This window comes from Durotheca rogersii (assembly GCF_024521655.1).
Source record: "Durotheca rogersii strain YMJ 92031201 chromosome Unknown GGS23scaffold_1, whole genome shotgun sequence".
NCBI classification, from domain to species: Eukaryota; Fungi; Ascomycota; class Sordariomycetes; order Xylariales; family Xylariaceae; genus Durotheca; species Durotheca rogersii.
Genome location: NW_026251232.1, coordinates 2,147,926 through 2,164,775, shown reverse-complemented (window position 1 = coordinate 2,164,775; position 16,850 = coordinate 2,147,926). Strand labels below are relative to the sequence as shown.

At 52.9% G+C, this 16,850-nt stretch overlaps 4 protein-coding genes across 4 annotated transcripts; 3 read left to right on the top strand and 1 right to left on the bottom strand.

Annotated features, from left to right (window-relative positions):
- Positions 1 to 459: 459 nt before the first annotated feature.
- On the top strand, positions 460 to 5,337 carry GGS23DRAFT_602209 (serine/threonine-protein phosphatase pp2a catalytic subunit; the record flags this gene model as incomplete). The annotated part of the gene is made up of 10 exons (XM_051519299.1): positions 460 to 660; positions 717 to 2,218; positions 2,275 to 2,560; positions 3,896 to 4,036; positions 4,141 to 4,182; positions 4,239 to 4,344; positions 4,399 to 4,932; positions 5,023 to 5,095; positions 5,151 to 5,200; positions 5,315 to 5,337. 10 exons carry the CDS (start codon positions 460 to 462, stop codon positions 5,335 to 5,337), a joined length of 2,958 nt encoding a protein of 985 aa, XP_051377133.1.
- A 2,759-nt stretch (positions 5,338 to 8,096) lies between these two features.
- Positions 8,097 to 9,391, top strand: GGS23DRAFT_28797 (COPI associated). Its single transcript, XM_051512614.1, has 4 exons — positions 8,097 to 8,323; positions 8,461 to 8,532; positions 8,723 to 8,850; positions 8,950 to 9,391. The coding sequence occupies exons 1-4, from the start codon at positions 8,304 to 8,306 to the stop codon at positions 9,120 to 9,122; spliced, it is 393 nt and encodes a 130-aa protein (XP_051377132.1). The 5' UTR covers positions 8,097 to 8,303; the 3' UTR covers positions 9,123 to 9,391.
- A 1,134-nt stretch (positions 9,392 to 10,525) lies between these two features.
- Positions 10,526 to 12,307, bottom strand: GGS23DRAFT_602208 (uncharacterized protein; the record flags this gene model as incomplete). Its single annotated transcript, XM_051519298.1, has 3 exons — positions 10,526 to 11,337; positions 11,391 to 11,932; positions 11,982 to 12,307. 3 exons carry the CDS (start codon positions 12,305 to 12,307, stop codon positions 10,526 to 10,528), a joined length of 1,680 nt encoding a protein of 559 aa, XP_051377131.1.
- Positions 12,308 to 15,339: 3,032 nt separating this feature from the next.
- Positions 15,340 to 16,563, top strand: GGS23DRAFT_545379 (uncharacterized protein). Its single transcript, XM_051514977.1, has 2 exons — positions 15,340 to 16,298; positions 16,362 to 16,563. Exon 1 carries the CDS (start codon positions 15,654 to 15,656, stop codon positions 16,032 to 16,034), a length of 381 nt encoding a protein of 126 aa, XP_051377130.1. The 5' UTR covers positions 15,340 to 15,653; the 3' UTR covers positions 16,035 to 16,298; positions 16,362 to 16,563.
- The last annotated feature ends 287 nt before the right edge of the window (positions 16,564 to 16,850 follow it).

Here is a 16,850-nt window from a genome sequence, read left to right as displayed (position 1 = left end):
TTACCTGACCCAATGCATGACGAGAAATACAGAGTCTACACGTATTTATCCGTACTATATTCTAAATGGTATAATGACATATGTTCAGATAACAATGTCCGTTGCCTCTTCCTGGTATGAGTATGCCCTTATGCGCATGTCCCCCGGGTCCGGCTCGATTTGAAGCTGCTTCCCTAGGAGGTAGGTACCTATCTACCTGTTACTTATCTGCCCTGAACCGCCAGAAGGCGAATGAACCTCGAGACGCTCTCGTCCGCTTCTTCAACCCGGCATCGTCGCTCATTCTCTTCCTCGACAACCATCCTTGGTAAATCGACTACCCTTGTTCTCCGCCACCCACAGCCCTCAAACCACCCTTTTCACCGAGCCGTCATCTTTCGCTGTCCTGATCTAACGTAACCCACCTCGACTCTTCCCGCCTCGACTCGATTGATTTGATTACAACCCCAGTTTCCCGACATGAGTGAAGAAAGGGGCAAGATACTATCGCTTCGCAGCGGCCCGAAGAGGAAAGGCCGCCCTACCATCAGCGCTCCCCGCCAGATCTCAGATCCCATCCCTATCGATGGCGTCGCCGTGCCTCGTAGTACCGGCGGAAAGGCTGCAGCTGGTAACCTGCCTCTTCCCCGGCAGAGACAACCCCCTACCAGCGGCGGGAAGGCAAGTTTGGGAGTGCCTCTTGTTTGGCGCTCTACTTTTTGGCTAACTGCTCCCAGACGAGCGACCTCGTCAAGAGGCGCTACTCAACCCGCTTCAACAATCTCCCCGCTGATTTTGACGCAACTGCGCCGCCTGTTCCTTCGATGCCCAGCTTCGACCCTTCGAAATACGAACAGTCAGCCTCACGAACCCGCCAGCTCCCGTCGCGTGACGGGGGCGTGCCCGCGAGTTCAGGTAGAGATGTGCCACCAAGCGTCGATCCGAAGGCGCTTCGAGACCCGAGACTCGTCCCTGATCAATATGTTGCGAACATCCTTAGCGAGGCTACCGAGGACGAAATTAGAGATTATGAAACGGCCCTGCGCAAATTGAAAGCCAAAGCATCCGTCGACCTGCAACAGAATGTCTACCAGAACCGAGCACAATTCATCAAGATTAGTAAAGAAGCCGAGAAGTTGAAATCAGAGATGCGCACTTTGCGCAACTTGTTTAAGGAGTTAGCTACAAACACCAACGCACTTAGGGCCGCGTCTGGTAGCAGCAATGCTCCGACGAGCGGGGAGTTCTCAACCGGGCTGAGCAAGCGTGACAAACGCAGCTCCGTGGCCGATAGAACGGCGCTCTGGAATTCGCAGATGCAGGCGCTCTATAAGAACGTAGAAGGCTCTCAGAAATTCTTGCCGAATTCCATGGGCCGCCACGTCGTTCAAAATGCTGGGCCTTGGATTGAACTCGATAACGCGACATATAAGCCGAGGCGGTCTATGCAGATGTTCCTCCTCAACGACCACCTGTTGATCGCGTCGCGGAAAAAGCGCAAGACGGACAACCCAAATGACACTCGCGGCCCGGCCACGAAACTCGTTGCGGATCGTTGCTGGCCGTTGTTGGATATCGAAGTAGTTGACATGGCTGTGGCTAGCGAATCCTACAGCGGCAGGAACAAGTTGGTCGACGCCATCAGGGTTCGAGGGGTAGGCCAGGAGTCCTTCATCTACCGGACGGAGAAGTCCGAAGACTCCGAGAAATCGGCCTTGCTATTGAATATCCGGAAAGCAGTTGAGGAATTGCGAAAGAATGTGCAGTCCGAGATGGAAGCTAATAACAAGGCTAAAGAAACCATCAATTATTTTGCCTCCCGAGATCCGGGCCTGTTGCAGAAGACGGAGTTGCTCGAGACGCTCTCAGATATCAAGGATATGCTCATCGAGGTCGACGGCAAGCAGCACAACCTCCGCTGGGTCGAGGGGCAGATGGATGAGCTAGACATCGACATCGCCTTACAGCGATTCGAGCTTGCGGTCGACCGTGTTGAGCGGATGCAGAAATTGGCGCGGGGCCTGAAGAGCAATCTTATTGCGCAGGATTTCATCGACTTCAAAGTTGAGGAGCGATGCGCGAAACTAGCTGGGCTAATTGCTCGGGAGCTTATTGACTCACACTCGCAGTCGCAAAAGACGAAACGCAACGTCGGATGGCTCAACAGACTGGGCTTCGAAGATCGCGCAAGGGAGGCATACCTCGAGGCCCGCAGCGACCTAATTCAGAAGCGATGCCGGTATGTCACACCTGTCGACTCTCAACGAAGTTGTGTGGGAGCTAACCTCAGCGTAGGCAATGCATTTTCCAAGGGGACCTGCACCTTTACATCTGGCAGATATCGTTCGTCTACTTCAGCATCATTAGAAATACCGTTCGGTGCTTCCAGAGCTGTTTCCCGCAAACTCTGATGAGCGCGTGCGTGAAGTGGGCTAAGGAGGAAGTAGACAAGTTCAACGTGATCCTAGCGAGGCAGCTGAGCAGCACCGAGAAGGATGGGGAGGTGTGGAAGCAGTGTATAGGCCGAGCCAAGGCCCATGCGGAGATGCTCGAAGAGGTGCACCTCGATTTTCGAGGCCTGGTGGGCAGGGAGCCGCAGGCCAGGGAGCCGGAGGGCACGAAACCCGGCGGCACGAAATCCAGCGGCAAGAAACCCAGCGACGCGAAACCCAGTGACACGAAACCCAGCGACACTGTGGGTCTCGGCGTAACTTTGCCAGCATAGTTTTAGTTTAGTGTTACTGTATTCCCCATTTGTTACCGCCCTACTGGGGGGAGACCACTTCATGAAATTATGCATAATTGCGTCCACATTAGGTGAGAGAGATTTAGGGATCTGATTCACGATGAAATCCGTATATATCATTTTGCAAGGGTGTAGCAGTAGCAGTGTAGATTTATATCGAAGATTACCTAAGCTATCTATATGAATGTAGGATGTTCAGGTTAGGTATTGAGTGACGCAGGTGCCTAAGATACAGGTATGTCTGAAGGTACCTAAGGCATGTATGACTTTGCCCGATACCTTACATATAGAGTACCTAGGTACCTAGGTAGGTAGGTATGTAGGTACCTAGGCGTATATATACTACCTTTCATATACCTACCTACCTACCTGTAGGTGTGCATATATATACATTAGGTACCTGACATATAAAGCACCCTAGGTACATTAAGTACCTAAGGCAGATAGTATTAGGTACCTATTCAAGTAGGAGACTGGTACCTTAAGATATGAGTTTCAGTACTTGCGGTACTTCCCCTTAGGTAACCCGACTGGGACTCCTTTCCTTTCCCCCTCGCCAAAGGCCTTCGAGGTCCGACCGCATTCTGTCATTATCAAACAAGGAAAACTCCCATCACATCTACAAATCGCCTATAACCCCCTCAATACCTTCAAACGCGGCAACGATACCGGAGAGGTGCCGGGGCGCGACTACCATCCTACACCTTGTTTCTCTTTCCCTTAGGGGCGACGACATCTACGACGAGAGTATCTGAAAGGCAAGGATAGCAGTAGCCATCCCTCTCCCCTCTCCTACCTACCTTGCACAGGGACAGTCCACGACCATCCAACATCACACAGTTTCCTTTGGATCGCGACGATACCCAGCTTAACCCTACCCCACCAGCCGACTCTGATCCAAAGGACACGAGGAGTTATTACTTTGCTTCTCTTCCGCTCCGGCTGCGCTTCGAACGTCATCTCGAGTCAACGGTCTCGTATCTTCGCCGATTATTTAACTGCCCCCTCCCCCCCCCTCCACCGCGGCCTTGCGGAGCGACCCAAGATACCGCTTCTGAACGACAACACACAACATACGACACGACACGACACGATCCCATACCTACATACCGCCTTCCACAACCTGACTCCGGCTGTCTGCCATTGGCCATCATGGATACCAACATGGAGGATGTCGGGCGTGTTCCTGCTGAATTGACTCCCCTCCCCGCCTTAGAGCCTACTACCATCCCGACGCTCGATGGTTGGATCGAGAGCTTGATGAACTGCAAGCAGCTTTCTGAGACGGATGTTCAGAGGCTCTGTGAGAAGGTTAGTTTGCTGCTTGCATACCACTCCAGAGAGAGCCTGCTCCCTTCGAGTTGCTGGCCCTCCTACGATAGACAACGTACTGACTGGGGCTTCATTGTCTCTAGGCCAGGGAGGTCTTGCAGGAGGAATCCAACGTCCAGCCAGTAGTACGTCCCCCCCCCTTGCCAATCCATGCTGCCGTTGTTGTTGATGTCCTGTTTAGAAATGTCCAGTTACGGTCTGTGGTGACATCCACGGCCAGTTTCACGATTTGATGGAACTGTTCAAGATTGGTGGCCCCAATCCCGACACCAACTATCTATTTATGGGTGCGTTATACCGTTGGGGGCCAACTATTCTGAAGTTATTAATAACCATACCAGGCGACTATGTCGATCGAGGCTACTACTCTGTCGAGACAGTGACCCTGCTCGTTGCCCTTAAGATTCGATACCCCCAACGCATCACCATATTGCGTGGCAATCACGAGTCCCGCCAGATTACCCAGGTGTACGGCTTTTACGATGAATGCCTGCGCAAGTACGGAAACGCCAATGTCTGGAAGTTCTTCACTGATCTGTTCGACTACCTGCCCTTAACCGCACTCATCGATAACCAGATCTTCTGTCTCCATGGCGGTTTGTCGCCTAGTATCGACACGCTTGATAATATCAGAGGGCTTGAGCGGACTCAGGAGGTCCCACACGAAGGTCCCATGTGCGACCTGCTGTGGTCTGACCCGGACGACCGATGCGGCTGGGGTATCTCCCCTCGAGGTGCGGGTTACACATTTGGGCAGGACATTTCGGAGGCCTTCAACCATAACAACGGCCTGACCTTGATTGCGCGGGCACACCAGTTGGTCATGGAGGGTTACAACTGGTCTCAAGACCGAAATGTTGTGACCATTTTCTCCGGTTAGCTCTACAAGTCTCCGCCTCCCCTTCCATCATCTCCATCACCATTGCCCTCCCCATCAAGAGAAAGGCTTGCTGATCGTACCATAGCACCAAACTACTGTTACAGATGTGGCAACCAAGCGGCCATCATGGAGATCGACGAGCATCTGAAGTACACCTTGTAAGTGGCTTGTACTATAACCGGCTCTAGAATGCACGCTTACAATCCCGGATAGCTTACAGTTTGACCCGTGCCCGCGGGCAGGTGAACCCATGGTCTCCCGACGTAAGCCGCTCCTCATTGCTTATTTCCGCACGAATGGGTCTCGTCTTGTCGTGCCACGTTGCCTCCCGGTATGGGAAATGAGGGTGATGACATAAGTGCTAACTCTATCGATAGGCACGCCAGATTACTTCCTCTAATCTTGGGGCGAATCTTGATGTTGCACTCCACGAATCCGCGGACGTGAGGCTTGAGGACCCTGGGGAATCGCGTCGAACCTAGACCTCCACACCCTTCACCCTAGACTCTGGTTAGGGTTCGGGAGCCACCCGCGTAGGCGCGGCCGCGCTCAGCAACATATACGACTCTCTAGTCCACCATCGTTCTCGTGGTGCCGAGCATGCCGTTTTCCCAGGCCAATTTCCGACGACGTGATGTCTATGTGGCCGGGTCTAAGGAGGGTAGGGGGGGGGGGGTTCTGATTTGTCTGATATGAGGCGGCGCCGGCTGTCCGTCTCGCTATCACGGGACCGCAAATCTGCACCCAGATTCTTTGGTAGCCGGAACATGTTTTTCAGCCGGCCAACACAAAAAGTAGATGTCGGGTTCGTCGTGGGCAATGAGAGGGAGGGAAGAGAGCTTTTGGCTTTAGATCGTGTGATAAATCGTACTTACATACCCCCTTTATAAAACCGACAGGACGGCGACGGGGGCGAGAGACTTCAAGGCGAAAGTAGGCTAATGACGGCAGCTCAGTAAGACGTGCGTAGGCGTGAGCGGTAAGGAAGGGCGCGGTAGTGTGTGCCTGACCGTAGCGTTGCTCGTAGAAGTCAAGCTGCCCTAGGGAGAGGAGAAGAGGATGGATAACAAGCCATCGTTGTCTACAACTGGCTATTTTCTGGGGCGTGGTCGACGAGTACCCGGCAGAACCTCGGCTTGTCGTCTGGACGGGTCTATGAGTAGGCTCTGGGTTGGTTATTCGCAGCGGTCCCTGGTTCTTACACCAGCGTTGCCTGTGTCGACGCGGTCGGTATAGCTTACTCGTAGGCATAGGCAGGGTTGCAAAAAAAAGTTTTTAAGTTAAGTTTAGCCCGAACTTAACTTAACTTAAGCAATTTTGAACTTAACTTAAACTTAATTTTAAAAAAAGTTTTCTGAAAAAAAAGCTTAACTTAAACTTTTTTAAAAAAAAACTTAAACTTAACTTAAAAACTTAAAACTTAACTTAAAATCTGAAAAAAAGACTTGAATTTTAATAAAAAAATTTTTAAATATTTTTCTTTTAGTATTAATTATGATTTAATTTTTTAATTATTAATAAAAATATTTACTTTATTTTATATTATATATTTTTATATTTACATTATTATTAAAATAATTTTATATGTACATTATTATTAAAATATATTTTTATATTTTCATCTTTATATTTTTATATTACGATATTTTTATCTCTTTATGTAAACTTTATTTTTTTATATTATAATTATATATTATATTTTAATAATTTGATATAAGTAAAGTAGTATTAAAATAATTTAACAGTAATATCTTAAAAATAAAACAAGTTCATAAAGAAAATTTAAACTTATAATCTTAATATTAAAAGTTTATAATTAAAGGTCTATTAATAAAATTTTATATTAAAAATATATGTTTTGAAAGGTTTTTTTAATTAATTAATAATAATAATAAATTCATTTTTAAAGATTTTTATAGAAATATAAAAATATATATATGTATAAAATGTATAAAAATAATGAAACCTATACATATTTCTAGTATAAAAAACCATAAAAAAACTTGAAAAACTTAAAAAAAAACTTAAACTTAACTTAACTTAACTTAAGCTAAAAAAACTTAACTTAAAAAACTTAAACTTAACTTAAAAACTTAAACTTCTTTTTTACAACCCTGGGCATAGGTAGTTACGTTCGTATGCTGCACCACATCGACAGGCTGCATCAGCTGCAGCAAGATGGATGACGACAACTCCTTAGCTCCTCCCTAGCTCGTTCGGGCGCGTGGAATCTATCTATCTTCGAACCTATCTGCGAACCTATCTGCGAACCTATCTTCAAACCTATCTACGAACCTGTGGGAGCTAGTTTAAGCGTATAGAATCTATCTATCTTCGAACCTATCTTCGAACCTGTGAGAGCTAGTTCGCGCACGTGGAATCTATGGGAACCAGTTCGCGCACGTGGAATCTATGGAAGCCAGTTCGCGGGCGTGGAATCTATCTACCACCTATCTTCGAACCTATGGAAGAGGTAGGTAACAGACGTAAAAGATACAAAGGTACAAAGGTACGTACTTAGTAACCTAGACGTAACCGGGTAACCCTATAAAATGTACCTTTTTTTAAAAAAAAATAAAGACATTATATCCGGATGGTAACTATGTCGAGAAATGGTAATAATGTCAGCCTAGAGTTTAACTTACTCTTATTACGAGGTAGATACTATGTCCAGTCATAGAAAGGGTTACTGACATAGTGTTAATAGACCCCCCCCCCTCCCTGTATGGTAGATACCTAATGTATCTCGGCACCTAATACCACTTTCATGCACTCCCCACTCCGGGGTTGCCAGCTTCCCCCCCCCCCTGTCCTGAGCTCCAGCCTCCTGACGCGGACCTGCCCACTACACATACATACGTAGTACTGCTGTCTTGGGTACCTACTAGTACGTGTATCCAGGTCTACACGTATAATACTCATACATCCACCCAAGGGCACGCTGGTACCCATCCCTCAACCATCGCCACTTATCCTTCCACCTCGCCCGTCTGTCTGTCTGTCTGTCCCTTATAAACTTATATCTACACCAGCATCTATCCGTGTCGCCGCCGTCCGCATCCAGGTCCATACTACCACACCGCGACGACGCCAAGTAAGCATTGGAGAGGGAGAGAGCGAGAGAAAAAACTCCTCTTTCGGCTAGAACAGCGCGGCCAAGCGAAGAAGCTTCTGCACCAGCGCATCGCGAACCTCGCTCCAAGTCACCCGCCCCGAAGCTACTATTCTATTAGGGCCGACCCCGTCATCTTCTAGGTGCCGCGCCCGCCATCGAATAAATCGCAACTAATCCGTCTTTCCCGCCATTGCCAGCAGCTATATCTCTCTACCTCCTCTACGAAGCCCCTCGAGAACCAACCATCCAAGATGGACTTCTCCGACTCATTGTACGCAACCACATATCTTCTCGTCTTCTAGTATCGTCCCCCCTCCCGTCCTGCCCGCGATCGGCGTCGTGGGGTCGAAGAGGGGAAACGATGGAAACAGAAGACCAAATGCTGATATGCTCCCCCCTTCTCTCTAGCCGGATCGTCAACCTCGCCGTAGGCGTTATGATGGTGCTGGGCGGCATCTCGCAGTTCTTCAACCTAAGCCTGTACGTGTGAACCGCCGCATCCGTGCCCTACTCCGTGTGCGGCCGCCAAGCCTCACGCCCGGCGCTGGGCTCGCGACGGCACAAGTTGGATACGGGGCGTCCCTGCGCGATGCGCTAGGAGAGCCCACCCGAGGGTCGCGCGCGAGTGGTGAAGCCATGTCCGCTGACAAACTCTACGTCAAAATAATAGACAATCCGTCATCATCGGCACCTACGTCATCATCTTCGGCGCTGCCGTCGCCCTGCTCGAGTTTCAGATCCCGCCCCAGGTCGCGCGCTATGCCTCTTTCATGTTCTCCTTCATCGGCCGCGGTATCTGTACGTGCTCCCTCCCCCTGTAAAAGAGAGAGAGAGAGAGAGAGTAAAGAGGCGGAGCCTCAAAAGGAATTTGGCTAACAGCAGCTCCCCCGAAAATAGTCTACATATTCGTCGGCTCTATCCTGATCAATAACCACGTCTTGCGTATCATCGCCGGCAGCACCATCGGCATCACCGGCATCGGCTACGTCGTCCTCGAATTTATCCCCTCCATCGAGCCTCCTTCGAATATGCGGGAGGCCGACGCCGGCTGGGGCGCTGAGCAGGTCTAAAGCCGGCACACCCTCCTTTGTGGGGACGACCTATAGAGGCTCTCTCCAACCCTCACTCATCCCCCTTTTCGCGTGAGGGCCAGGGGGGGAGGTGCGGGTAAACCTTACCTCTCGCCGTCACACGCGCACTCTTCGGGACATTACCGCCGCTCGATGTTTTGGTTCTGTCGCGTCGCTACTGTATCGCACGTCGGTTGATTGGTTCGGTCTTGTCGTCGGGCGTGGCCGGTTGGTTTAGTCGGATAAGGGGGTGATTATTAGGAGGGGAGGGGGGGGATCAAAGGAGGTGGAAAGGAGTAAGGAGGGGACTCTGGGTTACGTCCGTATGCGTGTGAATGGAGGAAGCTAGTCCTCCTGAGAACGTGAGACTTGCCTCGACGAGGTTAGAGCGAGAAGGGGGGAGGGGAGAGAGAGGGAGGCAGGAAGAGAGAGACAGAGAGGAGAAGGGCCGGATCGCGCGCCCGAGTCGCAAAAAAAAAAAAAATAACAGAAAAGAAAGCATACACACTCGAGCTGTTAGGCTGCTAGAAGATTAAAATCGCCTTATTGTTCCGGGGGGGATGATCAGTCGTCCGGTTGGCGATGCCCGGCGCTCACGGCCTCTTATCGCGCGGCCAGCACAGCCACCTACCCAGCAGCTCGCCGGTACCGGTCCGGGGGGTCGACGTAGACCGGGATCCGGGCGCACCCAGTCCGTAGTTTGCACCGCCCCTTTCCGCTGGGGCCGACGAGCTGACCGCCCCCCCAGGTTCTGCTGGGCAGGCTCCCAAGTTTCGAAGGCGGCACTGACGCTCCATGTCTCTCTGTCTCTCAACTCCGCTGCGAGCTTCCGGGCTGCATATACGTATATATATATATATATATGTAGGTGATGGGAGGGCGGGAATCGAAGCCGTCGCCGACCTTTAACATTGGACATACGTAGCGCCTATCTCTCTCTAAAAAGCCGCCGCCCCCCCCCTTTCCCCGTGAATGCTTTCCCCGCGCCGTCCGTGAAGAGAAAAATGAAGCCACCCCTCCCTCCCTCTCGGTTGATTTAGGACTTGTTGGTGTCTGGTCTTGGGGAACCTTCTTCCTGCTTTGATGCTCCGCCTAGATTTCCCGACGATATCAAAATTTCACCAACACCATCTCCCTTCCTCCCCCCCCCCGACCCTAGCACGTATGCTAGCCTATACGCATTGCTGCTGAAAAGCGAGGCTAGCGGGTAATCCTGTACCCCAATAATAATAATAGTCCGGAAACCTTGACTTCTGGTCATGTTTTTTGTTCGCCGTGTTTTTTTTTTTCCCGTTCGATAACTCCACTCGTCCCGGTCATAAAAAACTCTTTGGTCGTGAGAAGGGGTCATTACTGGAATAAAACTGCGTAAAAAGGATCTGTGCGCGTGCACCCAGCTCGGTCTATCGTTGTAGCGCGGCCATCTCGCGCTCTTTGGCGGCGAGCATTTCGCGCATGCGTTCGGTTTCCTGTTGGAGAGCTGCCAGTCGATCGGCCTTCGTCCTTTCGTCTTCCACCACACCCTCTCTCGGGTGCATTTCTAGAACCGGAGTAGGGTGAGCTCCGGGATTGGGACCTGGCCCGGGTCTCGTCGCCGGTAGTCGGAGGCGTAGCGACTCGGTCGCGTTTTCGGTCGCACGAAAGTTCAGGCTCGACTCGGATGCTGGGTTGAGAAGGGATTGGATTGATGAGAGTCGCTTCGGGTTATCGTAGCTCGGCTCGCTCGGCGCGTATTCTGACTCGGTTCCCGAAAAGGAACGTTTCCTCCTCGAAGGAGAGAGGAAGGATGCGGGAGATAAGGAAGACTGGCGCTCGCTTGATGTCGGGATAGACGTAAGCGGCGCTAAGCGGTTGTCGTCGGTAAGGGAGTCCCGGATATCGACAGGTTGCGACGCATTGGTGTTATGGTACGCCATGAGATCGGTGGACGAGATCGGAGACGGCCCGATTCCGGATCGGATCGGGTCGGGGAGCAGCGTGAGGGGGTGCTCGGCTTTTCGTCTTAGCCCGAGATTAACGGAGCCGTCGTCGTTGACGGTGCCGCGCTCCGTCTCGGATTCTGGGTATTGGCTCTGCTGGTCGATCGAGTCAACCGTCATCGCATCTTCTGCTCCGCTGTCGCCTTGATTTGCCGGTATCACGCGTTTTCTCCTCTTTATGACGGATTTCTTCATGGTCACTGGTCGGTGGACCCCGTGGAGTTTGTAATACAGCCCTACAATGTTTAGCAGAGATCTCCAGGGTTAGCAGCGTTGCGCATATACACACCGCAAGCATTGCATATGGTATGGCCGGATTCGTCCCGGCGCCATAGCGGAGTTATCGTAGTGCCACAATTCTGACAGGCTATAACCACGGTGGTGTTCTGAGCCGAGGCCTGCTGAGCGTTGATGTCGATGGGAGTCGGTGCCTCGTCTATAGGGCTTCCGTTCCCGGTGCTAGACGCTCGATTCTGACCGTGGAGCTGCGCACTCTTAGCTACCCGGTTGTTGTACGCCGGGCAACCGCTACAGCCCTCCGCGCCTCCGGTCCCGTTGCACCGGCCCCCGCCAGGGCACGACCCGCTGGGCATTTGGTCTGCGGAGACATAGGTGGCACCTGGTATCCCCGGCGAGGGGATCTGAGAGCAGGAACTGGAGGATACCTTCTCGGGCGCTCTCTTTTGGGTGGCAGAGATTGTCGACGGCGGTCGCTTGAGATTCGTCGGGCGAGACGAGTTTCGCGCCTTGAGATACAGGCCACAAGCGTTGCAGATAGTGGCCCCTTGAGGTGAGCGCCTCCACAGCGGCGTTCTCGTGGTGCCGCAATTGCTAGCACGGGGTTAGGCGATGTCGTATATTTGGGGTGTAACGCACTTACCTGCACACCTGGCCGCCATGGCTTGTCGACATGCTCGGCTTCGTCGCTGCCCAAGTCTCTTGATGTACTGGGTCGAAGGGGGAGGGGCTCTTAGAATGCAGGCGCTCCGATCCGTGGATCGACGGGCTCGGGGCGTCTGAGAAATCGCTCTGGCTTTGGGCCGCGGGACTTCTCGAACCGACGGAGGAGGCGATCCGGACGGACATGGTGTCGGACGGCTGTGTGCCTTCTCTGGAGATGACCGGTCGGGTAGGGAGTGCGGTTCTCGCGGAGTTCAGATCTGCCTTGGTGGGTTTCGTGTGAGAATATGGTCTCGCTTCCATCATCGCCTCCATCAAGCCCTCAGGGGGAGAAATCAACCTGATCGCGATGGTCAGCTACAGTGGTTGTCGCACGTGGACTGTCGTCTAGTTCTCCGACGACATGGGAGCCTATGTCAGGATCTCGAGGCGAGGGTACCGAGGAGAGACAGAGGGACGGTCGAGATAGGACATCGGCGCTCGACGTCAGTGTCGACTTTGAGCCTTTGGGGACCCAACAATCTGGTTGGACGGGATGCGGGCTAGCCGACTAGTGCCCGGCTGGGAGGTCGTCCGGGGATGCTATGATATGTCGTGACAACTGATGATATGGTTGTATCAGTGCGATGATGGGCAGGCACCTGTCTCCATAAGGGGTCTATGTCGGCTTGGCCTCGATGCAGCGGGTAGTGGGCAACGGGACGGATATCGAAACCGAGTGAACAGCAATGGACTTATTTGGGGTGGTGTGTGATGGTCAGGTGGTTTAGAGACGGCCTATGGATCCCCTCGGACGCAAGGGGCGATATTCCAAGAGGCTCGGGTGGATTCCCTCTTGGGTCCGCGCAGGTAGGAAAACGTTAGTGCACCGGGAGGGGAGGGAGAGAGGGCGGAGGAGCGTCGAGAACGTGAGGGCAAATGGGGCCCTGCTGCTTATGGTATAATATGTCCGGATCGATCACGGGGACAGGGCAGGGCAGGGCGGGCCTGGTACGAGCGCGCGCGGGTGTGTATAATACGAGCGCGTATGCATATATGGACAGGCTCATATATGGATAGACGGGATAGACGGACGGACGTAGGTAGGTAGGTAGCCAGCTACATGCGCAGAGGGCCCAGAATTGCATATGGGCAGGACACGGAGAGAACCGAGCACGTCGAGCCAGCTACAGGAGGCGAGTACGTGGTGACGGGCAGGGAATCTAGCAGCCGTCCTGCTGCTGGATCTGCACCGCAAGCGTCACCTCGCGGGCCAGAACTCGGGATGGGACAGAGGACAACTCCGTCACCGTCGGAGGAGAGGGGTGGTACGATATGGAGATAAGATCGGAGAAGCCAGGACAGGGAGGAAGGGCGAGGGTGCAGTCAGCCAGGAGAGACGGGACAAGCTGTCAAGGCCGAGGCGAGGTGAATCTCGGAGATTCGAGGACAGGGCCAGGAGTAGATGGGATGGGTGGGTGTGGGTGGGTGGGTGGAGGGGATGCAGCACGGCACCTCGTTGAAGGGACAGATCAACCAGCTGTTGGTCTAGTCTCGGCGGGCTGGTAGCGGGTAGGCGAGCGAGTGGACGGATGGGCTGGAGGGGGGATGGGTAGACGAGGGAGAACGACGGGGTGTGTGGGCTGCCAGTGCTGGGTAGGGGAGGTAATCAGATCCCTCGGGGGCTGATGGAAAGGGAAATAAATGGCAATGGGGATAGATACGGGACCGTGAAGATGCCACATGGGAAGCGGATGGCGGGTCCCCGGCTGGCTGGCCGTGGTCAGCGACAGAGGGATTGGCGGATGTACGCGTGTACTGCGTGGCAGGTAGAGGGCAGGTATCGAGGCGCGGCTTGGGAGGCGGTAGCAGCGTGGGGCAGGTACATGCAGTATACCTATGTCCCTGTCTGGGAGTACCTAGCCTGGCCTGATTCCCTGGGTGGCCCAAGGGTTAGATAGTTAGGTACCTAAGGTCCATAGTAGCAACGCACGCACACAGTCAGCTCTCTACATACAGGGGCAACACGCATCGCCCCCTGGGACGCCCGAGACCTGGAGGTAAGCCGGGCTGGTTTCCACACTTACCTCCACCGAAGGTATACTCATAAGTAGGTAGGTAAGGTAGGTACCCTGTATGTGCGTACACAAGTAACGTCGGTGAAAGAAACAAAGAGAGCTGTCGGGTTGGAAAGGGCTAGCGTGGATCTGCCTCCCAAGTCCCCATCGCGAGGAGAGATAAAGGGCACCATCCCGAGCGTCGGCCAGCCGGTTGAATCAGAGCCCGCTAGATTATCATTGACCCGGCTTCTATTGGCTCCGAGTCAGATTGCATTTGGTAATGCGGACAGGGGTGCGCGCCGCGACGGCCGGGGGCTGGATGACTAGCCTGGCGTACCTTGGTACCTAGCTATTGCATCCACACCTTCCATCCATCTTTGAAGATGGTACACCTACCTAGACCTATGCACACACCACCTATGCGCACACCTATTCTGCTTACTCCCTGTACATAACTGTATCGCGCACCTATAGTACTCATAAGTGTCCGCATAAAAGCTAGGTACCTAGGTACCTTTCCTACCCGACCCAGCTCCTAATCTTCTCTTCTCTTCCCTGAACCGCTCGGCAATACACAGAATACGAATGGGCGTGCTGGCGTCCAGGTGCAGACGTCCAGGTGTAGACGGGCACGGCGTGAGGTGTCTACTCAATAATAATGCAATTCTGCGTGCGCAGATCCCTTAGGTACCGTACCCAGGCAGCCGCAGCTGCGCTTCGGAAGGCGGTCTGGCTGGCGCGCTGGTCGCGGTCATCTGACTAGGCGATAGTAGTAGTCGCTCTGCTACCAGCCCCGGAGCGGAACCGGTGCTGTCGAGTCGCGTAATACAATGCGACGGAACTGGTAAGGTACGGATGGCCCAGAGATTTTACTACTCATGAACGCTCCAGGGGGGGAGGAGGGGAAGAAGGTTACCTCTCCCAAGGTGGTAAGCTCTTGTCGCTGTGTCGTGATGTGGCGGTCTGGGTGCGTGCCTGTCTGGGTCATGTATAGGGTCCGGCCACGATCCGGGTGTCCTCCCTCCATGCCAAGCTTTTTTATCAAGGCTCCATCTCCATGTGTATGCGCGTATACGTCCTTGCAGTCTGCAGGCGCTGCAACCTGCCTACATACACACACGCATGACAACTTCCCACCGACTTACATCTGAGCCCACTGCAACCTCGAATCTGCGCAGCGCCAGAAGCACGTACAACAGGCAGCGGACGAGGCTCGATAAGCAAAGACCGGACCCGAAGGGGGGGGGAGGAGGTAAGTGACGCAAGGGAACAAGGGCTGACGAGAAACTCGGCAAATGCGCCACTGCTACGGAGATAAGATGCCCATGGGCTAGCGGGATGGTTTATCTCGTCAGAAATTGATCGTCCACATAAATATTGACCACCCCAGGCAGCTCACCTCTCAGGCCGTGCGTGCATGTTATGTGCCTGGCGCGCCTCAAATTTCTCGCGTGTATGTACGACGATTGCCGCTCTAGGCTCCGTCGACTTGGCCTGGCTGCGTCGGATTTGCGAGGGAAACAAGAAAAAAAAGAAGTACCTGGCGTAGGACCCCGAAACAAAATACCTACCCTTCCAAATAACACGAGGAACCCGGATTGCATAAGTCCCTCATGTACATAACCACAGACGAGGCCTGGCCCTCTGTACCTACGTCCGTATATCGATGCGCAGCGGGATGGACGATGATGTGGGTCTTCCTTGCTTTGTCTTTTTCTCTCCTCTCCTCCTCTGGGTTCCCGCGGGAGAGGCTCAGACGCGGGATCCCCTCCTCCACGGGTCGACGTGATGACGATGCCTCGGGTGGTGATGATGCTATGTTATACCTACACCGCATTCTGGAAATCTCTTCCGGACCATGTGGACCGACGCACATCGACGCGGTTACAAATGCCCCTGTCCTGATTGGGCGGCGATCGGGCCCTCCGACATACCCTATGTACCTCCTAACTCCTCCCTCTGCTACACGGGCACTTAGGTACCTAACCTCCTAGCCTACGCACCCCCCCCCCCCCTTCGGTCACAGCGTCGACGTAGGTCGCGGAATGAGTGCCACCATGTATGTATCTTACCAGACTCCCGGTCTGCTATCGGGAATACCGTGAGGGGTGCCCAACGTCTTACAATACCCGAGATGGAACGTATGGAGGCGTGCAAAGTACCGGACATATTTGAGTGGGTGGGTGCGACGACTGGCTAGCCGCTGCTACCCATCCAAAAACGGCAACGAGGGGGGGAGGGGGTGAAGACCTAGAGAGGTAGGCAGCGAGATGCGGCTCAATGTAACTCTTCCTCTTAGTCGAGCTAACCTGACGTCCTAGTATTGATTGCATAGTGCCGATATATATTGAATGACGCCTCCATCGAACCCTGCGTAGACGTGTGTCCCTGTAAGGTGGGGACGGATGGGGTTTTATATACACTAATGCTGACTTGGTGCATTGGATATGGTATACCTATATATAGTTGTACGTGTATATATATATACTATATATACACACTACTTGCCGATCGCGAATGGCCCGCATCATGTAGTAAGAGTTTTCCTGGAACTCTGCGTGTCCGCCTAGCCTTACGTGTTCGGTTCGAAGAAGGGAAAGACAGAAGATGCCAAAACTCGACAGCGGTAAGCCGTTTGTTTTTCTCTACGTAGCAAGACTTTACCCGCCATCTCGGTACTGCCTCGCCGGGTTACGGGCCCGTGCAGACGTCTGGCTTATCACTACAAGTGGCTGCCGACATGTGCAATCGAATACGATGGTTTTAATTGGCGGTGCTGTCTATCTATCTCTTGTGTGAGATGCAGCTGA